This window comes from Scardinius erythrophthalmus (assembly GCF_964197995.2).
Source record: "Scardinius erythrophthalmus genome assembly, chromosome: 19".
NCBI classification, from domain to species: domain Eukaryota; kingdom Metazoa; phylum Chordata; class Actinopteri; order Cypriniformes; family Leuciscidae; genus Scardinius; species Scardinius erythrophthalmus.
In genome coordinates, this window is record NC_138239.1 from 1,350,001 (window position 1) to 1,370,000 (window position 20,000).

General features: G+C 42.2%; 1 protein-coding gene across 1 annotated transcript in view; it reads right to left on the reverse strand.

Annotated features, from left to right (window-relative positions):
- Positions 1-20,000, reverse strand: part of LOC308679742 (ryanodine receptor 3) — a 187,170-nt gene that overhangs the window by 28,565 nt on the left and 138,605 nt on the right. The window contains exons 76-78 of the mRNA XM_081347395.1: positions 17,775-17,887; positions 4,842-4,938; positions 1-46 (exon numbers count right to left, since the gene is read on the reverse strand). The exon at positions 1-46 is cut by the window's left edge and continues 76 nt beyond it. Coding sequence (XP_081203521.1) covers positions 1-46; positions 4,842-4,938; positions 17,775-17,887 — 256 coding nt within the window. The remainder of the gene's footprint in view (positions 47-4,841; positions 4,939-17,774; positions 17,888-20,000) is intronic.

The following is a 20,000-nucleotide window of genomic DNA, read 5'->3' on the forward strand; positions in this document are numbered from 1 at the left end:
CCTCCTCCTCTTCATCAGTCTTTGGCTGCGTCTTCTTCACACACACACACACACACACACACACACACACACACACACACACACACACACACACACACACACACACACACACACACACACACACACACACACACACACACACACACACCACACATCACATACTTCAATCCTGTTTAATATCTCGTAATATATCTCGCTCAGGTCTCTCACAGTGAGGATCAGCACATTATGATCTGCTCTAGTACATGTGAATTCACCACGGTACTTTCACTCATGCAGCCGTGCGTGTTCCAGTTAGTGATGCTCAGCAGGTTAAGCACTGAAAACACCCATCATGCATCAGTGCAGGGAGTAAAGGCAGGAAGAGGAAACTCCACAGTCTGACTCTCTGGAGAGCTTATGAATGATTCTTCCGCTGTTAAAGCAGATCTTCAGTGCAGATTGAGTTCAGCTCATAGTGTACAGTGTGTACAGAGGGTCATGTGGACCAGGGTTGGGGATCGCTTCAATTTGAACGATTCTGATTCCTATTTCGATTCTGCTTATCGATTCCTAATTTTGATTCCAATAAGGAAAAATCAACCTTAGATATCATTCACATTAAGTCTTATTGCAAAACATGTAACTGTATCTGAATATCATGAACACAAATCCACAGGCTGAAGAACTCTCACACGAGGAGCGATTGCCTGTGGTTTAAAAACACCACAGAAGAACAACTAGCCCAACTAATATAAACTTCAAACAATAAACACTCAGTAATTAAACAAGAATTATATTAGTGTTATTATAGAGCGGGAATATTAGTGTTATTATAGAGCGGGAATATTAGTGTTATTATAGAGCGGGAATATTAGTGTTATTATAGAGGAATATTAGTGTTATTATAGAGGAATATTAGTGTTATAGAGCGGGAATATTAGTGTTATTATAGAGCGGGAATATTAGTGTTATTATAGAGGAATATTAGTGTTATTATAGAGTGGGAATATTAGTGTTATTATAGAGCGGGAACATTAGGGTTATTATAGAGCAGGAATATTAGTGTTATTATAGAGACAACAGGAATATTAGTGTTATTATAGAGCAGGAATATTAGTGTTATTATAAAGCAGGAATATTAGTGTTATTATAGAGCAGGAATATTAGTGTTATTATAGACTGGGAATTTTAGCGTTATTATAGAGACAGCAGGAATATTTGTGTTATTATAGAGTGGGAATATTAGTGTTATTATAAAGCAGGAATATTAGTGTTATTATAGAGCGGGAATATTAGTGTTATTATAGAGCGGGAATATTAGTGTTATAATAGAGCAGGAATATTAGTGTTATTATAAAGCAGGAATATTAGTGTTAATATAGAGCGGGAATATTAGTGTTATTATAGAGCGGGAATATTAGTGTTATTATAGAGCGGGAATATTAGTGTTATTATAGAGCAGGAATATTAGTGTTATTATAGAGAGGAATATTAGTGTTATTATAGAGAGGAATATTAGTGTTATTATAGAGCGGGAATATTAGTGTTATTATAGAGCGGGAATATTAGTGTTAATATAGAGCGGGAATATTAGTGTTATTATAGAGCGGGAATATTAGTGTTATTATAGAGCGGGAATATTAGTGTTATTATAGAGGAATATTAGTTTTATTATAGAGCGGGAATATTAGTGTTATTATAGAGGAATATTAGTTTTATTATAGAGCGGGAATATTAGTGTTATTATAGAGACAACAGGAATATTAGTGTTATTATAGAGACAACAGGAATATTAGTGTTATTATAGACAGGAATATTAGTGTTATTATAGACAGGAATATTAGTGTTATTATAGACAGGAATATTAGTGTTATTATAGAACGGGAATATTAGTGTTATTATAGAGCGGGAATATTAGTGTTATTATAGAGCAGGAATATTAGTGTTATTATAGAGCGGGAATATAAGTGTTATTATAGAGACAACAGGAATATTAGTGTTATTATAGAGCAGGAATATTAGTGTTATTATAGATCAGGAATATTAGTGTTATTATAGAGGAATATTAGTGTTATTATAGAGAGGAATATTAGTGTTATTATAGAGCGGGAATATCAGTGTTATTATAGAGCGGGAATATCAGTGTTATTATAGAGCGGGAATATTAGTGTTATTATAGAGCGGGAATATTAGTGTTATTATAGAGACAGCAGGCATATTAGTGTTATAGAGCAGGAATATTAGTGTTATTATAGAGCAGGAATATTAGTGTTATTATAGAGACAGCAGGAATATTAGTGTTATTATAGAGACAGCAGGAATATTAGTGTTATTATAGAGCAGGAATATTAGTGTTATTATAGAGCAGGAATATTAGTGTTATAGAGACAGCAGGAATATTAGTGTTATTATAGAGACAGCAGGAATATTAGTGTTATTATAGAGCAGGAATATTAGTGTTATTATAGAGCGGGAATATTAGTGTTATTATAGAGCGGAAATATTAGTGTTATTATAGAGCGGGAACATTAGTGTTATTATAGAGACAACAGGAATATTAGTGTTATTATAGAGCGGGAATATTAGTGTTATTATAGAGACAGCAGGAATATTAGTGTTATTATAGAGTGGGAATATTAGTGTTATTATAGAGCGGGAATATTAGTGTTATTATAGAGCGGAAATATTAGTGTTATTATAGAGACAGCAGGAATATTAGTGTTATTATAGAGTGGGAATATTAGTGTTATTATAGAGCGGAATATTAGTGTTATTATAGAGCGGGAATATTAGTGTTATTATAGAGCATATTAGTGTTATTATAGAGCGGGAATATTAGTGTTATTATCGAGCGGGAATATTAGTGTTATTATAGAGCAGGAATATTAGTGTTATTATAAAGTAGGAATATTAGTGTTATTATAGAGCAGGAATATTATGGTTATTATAGAGCGGGAATATTAGTTTTATTATAGAGACAGCAGGAATATTAGTGTTATTATAGAGCGGAAATATTAGTGTTATAGAGCGGGAATATTAGTGTTATTATAGAGACAGCAGGAATATTAGTGTTACTATAGAGCGGGAATATTTGTGTTATTATAGAGCGGGAATATTAGCATTATTATAGAGCGGGAATATTAGTGTTATTATAGAGCGTGAATATTAGTGTTATTACAGATCAGGAATATTAGTGTTATTATAGAGCGGGAATATTAGTGTCTTTATAGAGCAGGAATATTAGTGTTATTATAGAGACAGCAGGAATATTAGTGCTATTATAGAGCGGGAATATTAGCGTTATTATAGAGCGGGAATATTATAGAGCGGGAAAATTAGTGTTATTATAGAGCGGGAATATTTGCGTTATTATCGAGCGGGAATATTAGCGTTATTATAGAGCGGGAATATTAGCGTTATTATAGAGCGGGAATATTAGTGTTATTATAGTCAAATCAAGTCAAGTATATTTGTATAGCGCTTTTCACAATACAGATTGTATCAAAGCAGCTTCACAGTATTAAATCAAAATAACACAACAAGGTTTGTTTCTAGTGGAAAAAACGTCCACGTTTGGTAACCAACTGAGCAAGCCAAAGGCAACAGTGACAAGGAACCGAAAAACTCCATCAGGTGACCTAATGGAGAAAAAAAAAAACCTTGGGAGAACCCAGGCTCAGTCGGGGGCCAGTTCTCCTCTGGCGTTTATGAACTAGAGGTCGGATTTAACTGTAAGATTAAAAGTATTATATGAATGCCTGGCTGAAGAGATGCGTCTTTAATCTAGTTTTAAACTGGGAGAGCGAGTCTGAGCAACGAACAGTATCAGGAAGGCTATTCCAGAGCTTTGGAGCTAAATGTGAAAATGCTCTCCCTCCTTTGGTGGATCTGGATATCCTAGGTATGACCAAAAGCCTCGAATTTAGTGATCTTAAAGAGCGCGATGGATTATAGGGTGATAGAATATCCGTTAAATAGCTTTATAAGTCAGTAGCAATACCTTGTAATTAATACGGGACTTTATAGGTAACCAATGCAGTGATGATAAAATCGGTGTTATATGATCATATTTTCTTGATCTAGTAAGAACTCTAGCGGCGGCATTTTGGACTAACTGTAGCTTGTTTATTGAGGATGCAGGACAACCAGCTAATAAAGCATTACAGTAATCTAGTCTCGAGGTCATGAATGCATGAACTAACTTTTCTGCATCAGAAACTGATAGCATATTACGTAGCTTAGCAATGTTTCTAAGGTGGAAAAAGGCTGTTTTTGTAACATATGAAATATGATTTTCAAAAGACAGGTTGCAGTCTAGTATAACACCCGGGTCTTTTACTGTAGAGGATAAAGTAACAGGACATCCTACTATGTTAAAGTTGTATTGTATTATAGAGCGGGAATATGAGTGTTATTATAGACAGGAATATTATAGAGCGGGAAAATTAGCATTATTATAGAGCGGGATTATTAGCGTTATTATAGAGCGGGAATATTAGCGTTATTATAGAGCAGTAATATTAAGCTGCTGTCACTTTAAAAGCTGCACGGATCCATTTTACTGATACACATGAAAACAGAAAACAGAGTCTCTCCCAGTTGAATTGTTTAGTCATATTGAAATGCTCACATAGGAATCGATAAGAGGAATCGCAATTTTAATTTTATAACAAGTATCTGATTCCTGACCTCAAGTATTTGATTCCCAACCCTATCTGGGACACAACTAATGTCATATCAGCTATAAGGTTTGTTTAGTTGGATCTCAGACACAAACTAAAAGACACAAAACTCCTGTTTGGCTTTCACTGGGTCTAGTGTGGAAACCAGCGGCTCGACTCGAGCGTAAAGTTACTTACGGCCAGATCCTGCACTAGCTTCTCCTCAAACGAGTACATCTCTGCCTCTATCCAGAGCCGCTGGTATCCGGTGAGGAACAGGTTAATGGAGCGATGCCTGAGACGGGACAGCAGGAGGACACAGGGTTAACATAGCAACGGTTGCCAGGAAGAGGAGACAGGGTTAACATAGCAACAGGGTTGCCAGGGCGAGGCTAGGGAAACAAGAAGTGCTGGAGGGTCAGTTAGTTAGTTAGTTAGTTAGGGTTCATCTGACGGGTCATCGTGTAGATGTGACATCAAAGATCTATAAAACTTTAAAGATGCCATATTGTGTGTTTTTGGTCTCTTCTAGAATTTGAATGTTGATTATTTTCCTCATATTCTCCATTGTTGCGGCTCCTCTCTTCCCAGTCTGTCAGTAACGCTCTGTTTACTTCCTGTCTCTATGAAGCCCCTCCTTCTGAAAAGCACACTGTGCTCTGATTGGTCGGCTGGAGCAGTGTGTTGTGATTGGTCGAGCACTTCGAGCGTGTTTGGGAAATGTCCCGCCCCTTACCCCTTACCATAACCGCCAGTTTCAACCATAGACTGTAAAAAAATAAGGCCATCTTAAATAATCATCATCTTAAATAATCGCCATCTTGGCCGCGCGTCACTCCCGGATAAACGAAACTGTGCAGCTGAGGATTAGCTGAGGTGACGTGATGCTAACAGACAGCAGACAAACGGCTAGAAGTGACATCAGCGGCAATCCACCTGTCACTCAAGTGGCCACGCCCTTAATTATGCAGAACTTTAAGGCTTAATATAATTTAAACGGATGATTCATAAAATAATTCACCCGCCTCACAGTCGTCATGAAGGGCAACATTAGCTATAAACACCAAAACCACTTTTTGCACCAGACTGTAAACATGTTTTTTTCTGCTGTAAAGTTGAGCATTTTAACATGCGAGTCTATGGGATTGAGTCTCTTCTGCAGCCGGCCTCTAGTGGCCAGTGGATGAACTGCAGTTTAACTCACTTCAGTGTTGGATTCAAGAGAGACACCGGAAGGTTGTAGCTTGATTTCAACACACTACTAACTAACTCAACCAGGCCCTGCCCCTTTATTCTGTGTATGAATTATTATAATGAGGAATATTGTGACGTGTTCGTTCCCGGAAGAAACTCAAGATACAATGGAGGCGTTTCAGAAGTTCAGAAACACTGACACTTATATAGAGAAGAACTGATAACACAGATGAAGATGGAGCCTTTAACATCTCAGATGACCCGTCAGACAGTTAGTGTGAGTTACCGTCCAAACCATGGCTCAGAAACGGGGGTTTCCGCGAGCAAAGCAGGCGTTGTCTGAGCGCTATGTTACCGTTAGCACAGCGAGCAGACGGTCATTGTCAGAACACTCAAGAATTCTGCCCAGCCAAATGTGTCGGTAGGAATTCAGGAAGTAATTATTAATTTTGTGCCTGAGAACAGGAACGTGACGTGGAGAGGAAACAAGTCACAGAATCTGAGTCACAGTTACACAACAGAACAATAACACTGTTATTAGTAAAGATTAGTGCTGGGCACGATTAATCGCATTCCAAAATAAAAGTTTGTTTACATAATATATGTGTGTGTACTGTGTTTCTTTAATATATACATGTGTGTATTTATATATGCAAAGTAATTATACACAGTACACACTAGGGGTGTGCGATATTGACAAAAAATTATATCTCGATATTTTCTGGGATTTTCCCGATAACGATTATTAGTTTTTGATATTCTTCATATTCTGAGTGACAGAAATTATTTTTTGCCAATATGTTTCAATTGATTTATACCTAATATGGGCATTTTTACGTTTATGAAGCCATTTTTTAAAGGGGTCATATAATGGTACATGCACTTTTACAAGTTGATTGTACTGAGATGTGTGTAGGCAGTGCCTGTACACAACCATCATAAAATGATAAAAATCCATCCAGTGTTTTTTTTTTAATCTTCTTATATGTTTTCCCCCATCTCAAATCAAGCCGTTTGATTTTGTGACGTCACAAAATCGACGCCCCTCCCACGATTGTTGATTGAGAGCAGCGTTTCAACACAGACCCGCCCTCGCTCGTGAGCGAGCTGTCAATCATAGTCCGATTGTGGTGTTCTGTTCTTGGGTGTAATAACGAACACAGCATCATTTTGATGTTCCTAAATCCGAACCGCTGAAGACGCAGTGGCTGAGTTTGTTTTCGAAGGGAATATTCCCCACGATCAACGTCAGTGCTTTCATGTTTGCGCGAATCATTTCACACACCAGACTGCTTTACAAACGAGGGTCAGTATAAAGCTGGTTTTGCTAACAAGCTGCTCCTGAAAAAAGGATCGGTACCAACTATTCGTGTACCAGCTGCACCTCCAGAAGAACTGAAGTGAGTGTAACGTTTTATTAACCTTTATATTAATATTTATATTAATGTTTGCAAATCACTTGCTGTACGCTTCACGATGAATGTGGCTAAGGTTTACACTCAGGTACATTACGGCATGTTTTCTATATACGTCGTTCTCAATATAATTCATAATCCCACGTTTATAATGAACAACGCGTTATGGTTATTGTGTTATTGTGTTACGGTGTACGCACAGAACAGAGGGGCGGGGTGAGCAAGGCTCATTATCATTTAAAGACACATGCACTTAAACGGCGTGCTGAAAACAGAGCTGTTTTTGACCAGGTAAAATGAGTGTTTTCTTACAATACTAATGAGAATTTTTAATTAAAGTATATTACAAACTTTTAATTTAGACCCTAAAGAATCATATTAGCTTGTACAAAAATGGCATTATATGACCCCTTTAAACCTAATTCAATTGTGTCAATTACATAAATTGAACAGACCTGCAAACTCCTCAGACTAAAAAAGGTGACAGTGTCGCCGGCGGGGGGGGGGGGGGGGGGGGGGGGTTGAAAGGTATGGCATGTTTTTTTTTGCTACATGCCATGGGATTAATCAATGCATGCTGATGAATAATGTATAATAATAATAATAATAATTAATCTGCATACCCTAGTTTTGCACTGATGTAAAAAGACTGACAGTGACACAATAAGACCTCATGTTAGCAAAATGTTTTAATCTTTTAACTCTTAAAAAAAAAAACTCTTAAAAAAAACATGTATGTTCTTTAATGTGATTATAATTTTACGGTCTTCACATAGGGATGGGAATTGATAAGATTTTATCAATAATAATGCCACTGACGATTCTGATTATCGATCCAATTCTTTATCGATTCTCTTATCGATTCTTGATAGCACTGTGTGGAAAAATGTAGTCATATGCTTATTTTTAAAAAAAAAACAAGTGGTTTTCTTTATTTTGAAGTTTAAGCTTGAGTTAGCAAACTGTACTTTTTTTATAAAATTTATGTAATAAATATAACCTTATTGTAAAGTGTTACTGATTAGTTACACCGATTCAGACGTCTCCTGAATTCACTGTTGGAAAGATTAGTTGTTTTAACCATTCATTAAAATGAATCGGTTCAAAGGAGTCATTCGCGAATTGGACGTGTCGTGCGCGTTGTGTGATTATCCCAGCAGTTAGGACACTGACATCCAAGATTTGTGTCAACATAAAAACATTTCATCACTGTATAGTTTTATTTCGTTTAATTAAAGTGTTGTTTAAGTCAGCTGAATGTCCAGAACGCTTTTCAGAGAAGATAAGGAAACTTATTTAGCAAAATTCACACCCTGCAGTAATTCAGAAAAAAAAAGGTCTTTCGACCTTTTAACACCGTGTCGATTTATTTTTGATTAATATGTGCGTGCGAGGGAGAGAGAGCAACACAGCGCCTAGTTTGGAGACGGTGAAGTCGTTTACACAGAGAGTGCGCGCGCGCGACCGGATCTCTCTCTCTCTCTGCTCGTTCTTTCAGTTAAACATACGTCCTGTCACAAACGCAGCCGTTCATCTACATTACTCACCGATCAAATAAGACTTTGGCGGGACAAAAAATCATTTTGGTGGGCGCTAAAATGCAGGAAAATTCATGCGCGAGTTTCCATTAGACTCGCACTGTAGCCAGGCGTCTCATCAAATGGCAAGCTCAGCTCAGTTGACGCTGTGTGCTTCAAGATTCTGACGCAAGTCCTAAGATTCCAATTGGCCAAGAGAAAAAGTGCTAAGATTCCGATTGGCCCAGAGAAATGTCAAGAAAACGGCGATTGTCGCCGAAAAGCGACAAGTTTGCAGGTATGATTGAATCAAATTCAATTATAAAAATAAGACACAATAGGGCTGTTACCAATCACATGAAATCAGTATCAACAAAATTAATCTTTGCAATATTGAATATTGATATTTAAAATTATTTAAAACAAGATACTTTAAATGTGAAATTGAAACCACCAGTAGGTGGCAGCAAGGCACTGTTAACGTGCGAATCATTGAGATTCAACCGATTCATTCAAACGGTGGATTCATTCAAGGAAAGAAGCATTTGACTATCTTAATCTATCCTAGTCAACTGATGCATTCAAAAAGCTGATTCACTCAGTAAGGAAACACCGGCGTGTGTGGCTTTGTTTTTAACTATTTTCGTTGGCGAAATAGAGCAAAAACAGGCAATATGATGTTTAAAATATAAGTCACTTAATATTAACTTCTTGTTTATTAAACTTGTATAAAATCAATATCACATTTGTTATCATGCTGATAATTGGAGAAAACTGCACTCTTGTGATATTTATTACTAAACGCTATAAATAAAGACTAAATCACGCAGTGAAAGTGTGTACTCTAAACGCGCAGCCGCACTAGTCTAATCTACAAGACTACATCACGTAGAGTATGCGTACACTCTCTGGGTGTGTGTGTGTGTGTGTGTGTGTGTGTGAGGGATAGGCTGTACTCAATGTCAAATCGCACATCGTTAAAGAACAATTACAATATTATCGCAGACGATATATATCGCACACCCCTAGTACACACACACATATATTATGTAAACACAAACTTTTATTTTGGATGCAATTAATCGCGTTTCCCAGCACTAGTAAAAATGGTTTACAGCGACAGGACATAAAAGCGGCTGAACATATGAGATAAAACAACATTTGAACTGTACAAAAAATATTATTAATAATAACACATTTTTAACAAGCCATTTTTTTTGTTTAAATATATTTGCAAACTAAATGTATTAAATAAATTAAACTTTAAAGACAATTATATATACATACACAAAGATAAATTATATATATATGCAAAAAAAATATAGATGTATAAAAGAGTGCATATAACAAACACTTAAAGGGGCTTTATGCAAGAATTTTCATGTATTAATTGCTTTTTTATTGTCATTGTGTGAACAGCTTGTAACGAGACTGATGTTTATGTGAAGAACTCTCTGGTTTCAACACGAAAATCAAAAGCATGACGTTACGCTCCCGAGAGCCTCTTCCGTTCAATCGCACATGAAACTAATGCTTATACAATGTTCAGGATTATGCAGAAAGAGCCGTTCTGCACTGTAACGTCAGTCATGCAAAGAAAAGAGAATAATTCAAGCTATAGTCTCACATAGTCAGATCTATATAGTCTCTAATATACTTTATAATCAGACTTTCATAACAGTGTGATTTTAATGAGCGCATCTGTCGACATGATTCCGGTGAATCTCAGATCTGCTGCAAACTTCCAGAATCCACATCTCTATGATCAGATGCTTTCTCAACTGAATTCATCTAATTGTCTCTCTCAGCAGTTTATCGCTGCAAAGGTATATACAACATCTTTTTTACTTCTAAGCAAAGAATGAAAGAGCATTGCAGTGAGTATATCAGGGCCTTGGATCACATCCAGTCTCGTGTGTTACGAGTGTCTCTGCAGTTCACTGAACGGCCACTGGTGGCGCTAAAAACAAGGGTTTCTGAATTCTACATACAGCCCCTTTAAAAATGTTTAAAAAAATTCAAGTGGATTGTTACAAACAAAAACGTATCATTCATATTAGATAAAAAAACACTCATATATTATACAATCAAATGGATTGATTGGAGTTTTGAGAAGTAAAATAAAAAAGTAAAGTTTGATTTCTAAGGCAATTATACACATATGGAGCTCAGCCTCTGCTCATGGTTTGGGTCTCGATGTGACGAACGATCAGAATCAAAGGAGTCAATGACAGACAGAGAGATTGACAGATAGATTGACAGATAGAGAGATAGATAGATAAGACAGACAGACAGACAGACAGACAGACAGATAGAGATAGATAGACCGACAGATAGACCGACAGATAGATAGATAGATAGATAGATAGATAGATAGATAGATAGACAGACATATAGACAGATAGATAGATAGATAGATAGACAGACAGACAGACAGACAGACAGACAGACAGATAGATAGATAGATAGACAGACAGACATATAGACAGATAGATAGATAGATAGATAGATAGATAGATAGATAGATAGACAGACAGACAGACAGACAGACAGACAGATAGATAGATAGATGGATTGATGGATAGACTGACAGACAGACAGACAGACGATTGATAGACAGACAGACAGATAGATAGATAGATAGATGGATGGATAGATAGATAGATAGATAGATAGATAGATAGATAGATAGATAGATGGATTGATGGATAGACTTACAGACAGACAGACAGACGATTGATAGACAGACGGACGGACGGACGGACGGACGGACGGACGGACGGACAGATAGATAGATAGATAGTGTGATGTCACGAGAGGCTGTGTCCTGGAGGGGCGCTACATTCCCCTGAGATGGCTGCAACCACAAACAGCTATGGCTCCATCTGCTGGTGGAATTGGGAACTCCACCCCTCAATACACCACATTCCCGCACACCTGAAACTGATCAGAGTCTGATGAGCTGAAGGGCTTTTTAAGGATCAGAAACACAGTTAATGTGAGTGTGAGGTTTGGGAGACAAGCTTCAGGTTGTTGTCTCTGCAGAGGAGGACCAGACCGCTCAAGTATCATTCCTACGAGGAATACTGAAGGTTGGAAATACTTACCAGACATTTGAAGGACTTACTGCTGAATTGGCCACGGGCTGCAGCACTGATTGAAGTAAGGTTGGAAAAGACTGTTTATTTACCTAAGGGAATCGGAATTGTGAAATTCACCACCAGAAGAGGCATCGTTTAAGTTTTGACTGTTGAAGATCAACCTGAACCTTAGTTACACTTTTGAATTTGGAACACTGTTTCTGTTGATTCCCAAGAACTTTAATAAAATCCTTGGTTATATTTGAACCTTGTGTCCTTGCACTACTTGAACTGTCCCGCTTAGAGCTGTGCAACCTCTCATGACATCACATTTGGTGGAGAATGCGGGCAAAGCTCAAGTGTTAATAGTGCATGTCAGAGGAGGACACTGAAAGTTTGATTGCCCACTTTTCCAAATTGGCCGTTGGCCCCGCACATAACAAAATGGAGGAAATTTTGAAAGCCCTTATTGCTGGCCAGCAAGCCCAAATGCAAACGAACGTGGCTCTCTTGGAGGAGCAAAAAAGAGCCAACCTTCTGAAGGCAGAGGAATTGCAGCTACAGAAACAGATGGCCGTCCGGAATGTCCGCCCAATAAAGGCAAGTGACTTCTTATCCAAGATGGGGGCCACAGATGACGTTGAGGCATACCTGCATGCTTTTGAAGCCACGGCCATTAGGGAAGCCTGGCCCAGGGCACAGTGGGTTGGACTGTTAGCGCCCTTCCTAACGGGGGAATCCCTGAATGCTGTCCGGGACCTGGCCCCTGACCAGGTGACTGACTATGATGCCCTGAAGGCTGAGATCCTCAGCAGAAATGGGCTCACCAAGTTTAGTATGGCCCAGCGCTTCCACAGCTGGACCTTCCAACCAGACCAGCCCCCTCGTGCGCAGATGCACGAACTTGTCCGGATCACACAGAGATGGCTGGAACCGAAGAAGAATACGGCAGCTGCGGTAGTGGAGGCCATTGTGGTGGATCGTTACTTACGGGCCCTGCCTTATGAGGCGAAACGGATCATCAGTCAACAGGCCTTGACCACGGCCGATCTAACCGTGGAAGCTGTAGAAAAGTACCAGGCCACTGCAGAGATGCTTCGTGCTTCCAGAAAAGAGCCCACGAGTGCGTCCTCGCCACAGACGGGAGGAACCCGTCCAAAGATCCCCAAGGTTCCAACCCAGCCACTTCAGGAGCTGTCCAGGCTCCAGGGGGAGCCAGAAGCCAGCCGGGTCCAGGAAGAATACTCCGGGAGAGCGAAACCCGACAGTGTTACCGGTGTGGGGAGATGGGACACATCTCCTGGCAGTGTGGGAAACCGGCGGATGAACCTATGCCCACTGCTGATTCCTCCAGCTCACCACCCGCCCACCGTTTTGCCTCGCTTGTGGGAATCATAGATGGCACCCCAGATCGACCACCCACCTGCCCGGTGACTGTGAATCACCATGACGTAGAGGCCTTACTAGATTCAGGTAGCCGGGTCACCCTGGTACGGAAGGACCTGGTGGGTCCATCGTGTCTGACCCCAGGGAAAGTCCTCCCAGTTTCCTGTGTCCATGGAGACACCAGAGACTACCCCATCACTGAACTCACAATGACCACTACCCGGGGAACCATACTCACGGTGGCGGGTGTGGTTGATTCCCTACCCGTCCCTGTCCTAATTGGACGAGACTGCCCAGCATTTCACCTGCTGTGGAGAGAGACTCAGGAAAGGCTAGTCCGTGTACCTCGGAAGCGGAGGGGTAAGACTCATCCTGAGAATACTCAAGTGCAACCCTCAGAATCACTCACTCCAGCCTGTACTCTTGCAGGGATGGCAGGTGCCCAGGCTGACACAGACACTGGTCCAGATACGGGAGAAGAAAACATGGCCCAGGAAAGTACTCCGGTCTCCAGTGAGGAAGACGTCCAAGGCACCAAAGAGCTTCCCCCTCTCACAGGCCAGTATGGTACAGCCCAGTTACAAGATCCCACTCTTACAAATGCCTTAAGAAATGTGCAGGTGTTAGAGGGAGTAGTGCTAGGGGATAGGACAAGCCCTACTTACCCCCATTTCGCAGTAAGCCGGGGGTTAGTGTATCAGGTAGTAAAGAAAAATGGTGAAGTGCATGAACAGCTCCTCGTACCACAGCCCTATCGGGCCACCGTACTCAATTTAGCACACACGCACCCGCTATGGGCCCACCTAGGGGTAGAGAAGACTAAGGAAAGAATCATGCAACGCTTCTTTTGGCCAGGAGTACACAAAGAGATAGAGAACTATTGTCGTAGTTGCCCTGAGTGTCAGCAGGTGGCGCCAAAGCCCACATATAGAAACCCGCTCATTCCCTTACCCATTATCGAAACTCCTTTTGAGAGGATTGGACTGGACATAGTTGGGCCCTTACCGAAAAGTTCCAGGGGGCATCAGTACATTCTGGTCATCCTGGACTATGCATCCCGGTATCCTGAGGCCATCCCGCTGAGGAAGGCTACATCCAGACAAATCGCCAAGGAGCTGTTCCTTCTCTCAACTAGTTTGGGAATCCCAAAGGAGATATTGACGGACCAAGGGACTCCATTCATGTCCAGGGTGATGAAAGAACTCTGTGCTTTACTGAAGATCAAACAACTGAGAACCTCAGTCTACCACCCCCAGACGGACGGCTTGGTCGAACGTTTTAACAAAACACTAAAATCCATGCTGCGGAAGGCGGTTGGGGAAGATGGGCGCAACTGGGATCAGCTGCTACCATACCTACTGTTTGCGGTAAGAGAGGTACCTCAGTCTTCTACTGGTTTTTCACCCTTCGAGCTCTTGCTTTCCTACAGACCCAGAGGGCTGCTGGACATTGCCAAGGAGGCCTGGGAGGAGCAGCCATGCCAACAGCGGACCCTGATCGAGCATATCGGGGCCATGAGGGAGAGAATGAAGGCCATCTATCCCATGATGCGTGAACACATGGAGACCACTCAACGGCAACAGCAAGCCTCCTACAACAGGTCTGCTCAGCCCAGAGAGTTTAAGCCGGGGGACAGAGTGCTGGTCCTGGTGCCAACCGTTGAGTGTAAATTCCTCGCAACCTGGCAAGGACCATATGAGGTCATTGAACGTGTGGGAGAGGTAAACTATAAGGTGAGGCAACCTGATAAAAGAAAACCTGAGCAGATTTATCATATTAACCTCTTAAAGAAGTGGCACGCCAGGGAGGCGCTGTTCAGCTGTCTACCCCCCACAGAGTCCAAAGAACCGGTGCGAGAAGAGGTTCAGGTGGGTCCAAGCCTGTCCCCACATCAACGGCAGATGGCCCTGGAACTGGTGGATCGTAACCGAGATGTCTTCTCCTCCCTCCCCGGGCATACGGAAGTGATCCAACACGAGATCCGCACCATGCCTGGCCAAACGGTAAACCAGCGGCCCTACCGCGTGCTGGAGGCTCGTAAAATGGCTATTCAGGAGGAAGTAAGGAAGATGCTGGAACTGGGAGTAATCGAAGAGTCCCAAAGTGCCTGGGCAAGCCCCATTGTACTCGTTCCCAAACCAGACGGGTCAGTACGATTTTGTAATGATTATCGGAAGTTGAATGAAGTGTCTGAATTTGATGCATACCCAATGCCTCGTGTCGATGATTTGATAGACTCCTTAGGGCATGCTCGCTTCCTAACCACTCTTGACCTCACAAAAGGCTACTGGCAGGTGCCCCTGACCCCAGCGTCCAAGGAGAAGACGGCCTTTGCCACACCGGAGGGGCTCTACCAATATACCCGGCTTCCGTTTGGTCTCCACGGAGCACCTGCCACGTTCCAACGCTTGATGGATCGAGTCCTTGCTCCCCACAAGAGGTACGCAGCGGCATATTTGGATGATGTGGTCATACAAAGTCCAGATTGGGCCAGCCACATACCCCGAGTGCAAGCTGTGATTGATTCGCTCAGGGAAGCAGGGCTCACCGCGAACCCAAAGAAGTGCAGGCTGGCCTTCAGCGAGACGAACTACCTGGGATACACCATTGGACGGGGGTTGGTCAAGCCTCAGAAAGCCAAGTTGCGGGCCATACAGGACTGGCCACAGCCCATCACCAAGAAACAGGTGAGGTCGTTTTTGGGCCTAGCTGGCTACTACAGACGTTTTATTACGGATTTTGCTACCATAGCTACACTTTTAACAGAACTGACAACTAAACGCCACTCACGAATGGTGAGGTGGAACCCTGCGGCGGAGGCAGCCTTTGTCAACTTGAAGCGAGCTCTGTGCTCCAGTCCGGTCCTGGTGGCGCCAGACTTCAAGAAAGAATTCATTGTCCAGGCGGATGCTTCAGAAGTGGGTCTGGGGGCGGTACTCGCCCAAGCACATAACGGTGAGGAACATCCCGTTCTCTACCTAAGCAGGAAGCTACTTCCAAGAGAGAAGAACTATTCCACTGTGGAAAAAGAATGTCTCGCTGTAACATGGGCCCTGGAATCCTTGCGCTTCTACCTCCTGGGCCGACGTTTTACGGTGGTGTCTGATCACGCCCCTCTGCAGTGGATGGCCAGGAATAGGGAAACTAATAGTAGAGTTACCAGATGGTTGCAACCATTCAACTTTTCTGTTGTCCACAGGGCTGGCAAGCGCCACGGCAATGCGGATGCCCTCTCCCGGCGTGACGCCTTTTTCACCTCCTTCACCCCGACGAGGACGTCGGTCTTGAGGGGGGGAATGTGTGATGTCACAAGAGGCTGTGTCCTGGAGGGGCGCTACATTCCCCTGAGATGGCTGCAACCACAAACAGCTATGGCTCCATCTGCTGGTGGAATTGGGAACTCCACCCCTCAATACACCACATTCCCGCACACCTGAAACTGATCAGAGTCTGATGAGCTGAAGGGCTTTTTAAGGATCAGAAACACAGTTAATGTGAGTGTGAGGTTTGGGAGACAAGCTTCAGGTTGTTGTCTCTGCAGAGGAGGACCAGACCGCTCAAGTATCATTCCTACGAGGAATACTGAAGGTTGGAAATACTTACCAGACATTTGAAGGACTTACTGCTGAATTGGCCACGGGCTGCAGCACTGATTGAAGTAAGGTTGGAAAAGACTGTTTATTTACCTAAGGGAATCGGAATTGTGAAATTCACCACCAGAAGAGGCATCGTTTAAGTTTTGACTGTTGAAGATCAACCTGAACCTTAGTTACACTTTTGAATTTGGAACACTGTTTCTGTTGATTCCCAAGAACTTTAATAAAATCCTTGGTTATATTTGAACCTTGTGTCCTTGCACTACTTGAACTGTCCCGCTTAGAGCTGTGCAACCTCTCATGACATCACAATAGATAGATAGATAGATAGATAGATAGATAGACAGAGAGATAGACAGACAGATAGATAGACAGATAGACAGACAGATAGAGATAGAAAGATAGATAGATACACAGATAGACAGATAGATAGATCGATAGATAGATAGATATAGACAGATGAATAGACAGACAGACAGACAGACAGACAGACAGACAGACAGACAGACAGACAGACAGTTAGAGATAGATAGATAGATAGATAGATAGATAGATAGATAAAGACAGATAGATAGGTAGATAGATAGATAGATAGATATAGACAGATGGATAGACAGACAGACAGTTAGAGATAGATAGATAGATAGATAGATAGATAGATAGATAGATAGATAGACGACAGACAGACAGACAGACAGACAGACAGATAGATAGATAGATGATAGATAGATAGATAGATGTAGACAGATGGATAGATAGATAGATAGATAGATAGATAGATAGATAGATGAAGACAGATAGATAGATAGATAGATAAAGACAGACAGATAGATAGATAGATGGATAGATAGATGAAGACAGATAGATCGATAGATAGATAGATAGATAGATAGATAGATAGATAGATAGATAGATAGATAGATAGATAGAGAGTGAGTGTTACCTGGGCAGGTTGTATAGTGGAGCCATCCTGAAACACGCCACCACTGCTCTCTTCCTCTGCTTAGACAACAGCTTCTGCCAAACACACTTCTTAGAGCGCAGCGGCTGCTCGACCTGAAGAGAAACACATCTGTGTGTGCGGAAACGCAGGATTGAGGAAAACACATCACAGTGAGTGTGTGCGGAACCACAGGATTGAGGAAAACACATCACAGTGAGTGCGTGCGGAACCACAGGATTGAGGAAAACACATCACAGTGAGTGCGTGCGGAACCGCAGGATTGAGGAAAACACATCACAGTGAGTGTGTGCGGAACCACAGGATTGAGGAAAACACATCACAGTGAGTGTGTGCGGAACCACAGGATTGAGGAAAACACATCACAGTGAGTGCGTGCGGAACCACAGGATTGAGGAAAACACATCACAGAGAGTGCGTGCGGCACCGCAGGATTGAGGAAAACACATCACAGTGAGTGTGTGCGGAACCACAGGATTGAGGAAAACACATCACAGTGAGTGTGTGCGGAACCACAGGATTGAGGAAAACACATCACAGTGAGTGTGTGCGGAACCACAGGATTGAGGAAAACACATCACAGTGAGTGTGTGCGGAACCGCAGGATTGAGGAAAACACATCACAGTGAGTGTGTGTGGAACCACAGGATTGAGGAAAACACATCACAGTGAGTGTGTGCGGAACCACAGGATTGAGGAAAACACATCACAGAGAGTGTGTGCGGAACCACAGGATTGAGGAAAACATCAGAGAGTGTGTGCGGAACCGCAGGATTGAGGAAAACACATCACAGAGAGTGTGTGCGGAACCACAGGATTGAGGAAAACACATCACAGTGAGTGTGTGCGGAACCGCAGGATTGAGGAAAACACATCACAGTGAGTGTGTGCGGAACCACAGGATGGAGGAAAACACATCACAGAGAATGTGAGCGGAACCACAGGATTGAGGAAAACCATCACAGAGAATGTGTGCGGAACCACAGGATTGAGGAAAATATCAGAGAGTGTGTGCGGAACCGCAGGATTGAGGAAAACACATCACAGTGAGTGTGTGCGGAACCGCAGGATTGAGGAAAACACATCACAGAGTGTGCGGAACCACAGGATTGAGGAAAACACATCACAGTGAGTGTGTGCGGAACCACAGGATTGAGGAAAACACATCACAGTGAGTGTGTGCGGAACCGCAGGATTGAGGAAAACACATCACAGAGAGTGTGTGCGGAACCACAGGATTGAGGAAAACACATCACAGTGAGTGTGTGCGGAACCGCAGGATTGAGGAAAACACATCACAGTGAGTGTGTGCGGAACCACAGGATGGAGGAAAACACATCACAGAGAATGTGAGCGGAACCACAGGATTGAGGAAAACCATCACAGAGAATGTGTGCGGAACCACAGGATTAAGGAAAACATCAGAGAGTGTGTGCGGAACCGCAGGATTGAGGAAAACACATCACAGTGAGTGTGTGCGGAACCACAGGATTGAGGAAAACACATCACAGAGAGTGTGTGCGGAACCACAGGATTGAGGAAAACACATCACATAGAGTGTGTGCGGAACTGCAGGATTGAGGAAAACACATCACAGAGAGTGTGTGCGGAACCACAGGATTGAGGAAAACCATCACAGAGAATGTGTGCGGAACCACAGGATTGAGGAAAACATCAGAGAGTGTGTGCGGAACCGCAGGATTGAGGAAAACACATCACAGTGAGTGTGTGCGGAACCGCAGGATTGAGGAAAACACATCACAGAGAGTGTGTGCGTAACCACAGGATTGAGGAAAACACATCACAGTGAGTGTGTGCGGAACCACAGGATTGAAGAAAACACATCACAGTGAGTGTGTGCGGAACCGCAGGATTGAGGAAAACACATCACAGAGAATGTGTGCGGAACCGCAGGATTGAGGAAAACACATCACAGTGAGTGTGTGCGGAACCGCAGGATTGAGGAAAACACATCACAGTGAGTGTGTGCGGAACCACAGGATTGAGGAAAACCATCACAGAGAATGTGTGCGGAACCGCAGGATTGAGGAAAACACATCACAGTGAGTGTGTGCGGAACCGCAGGATTGAAGAAAACACATCACAGTGAGTGTGTGCGGAACCACAGGATTGAGGAAAACCATCACAGAGAATGTGTGCGGAACCGCAGGATTGAGGAAAACACATCACAGTGAGTGTGTGCGGAAC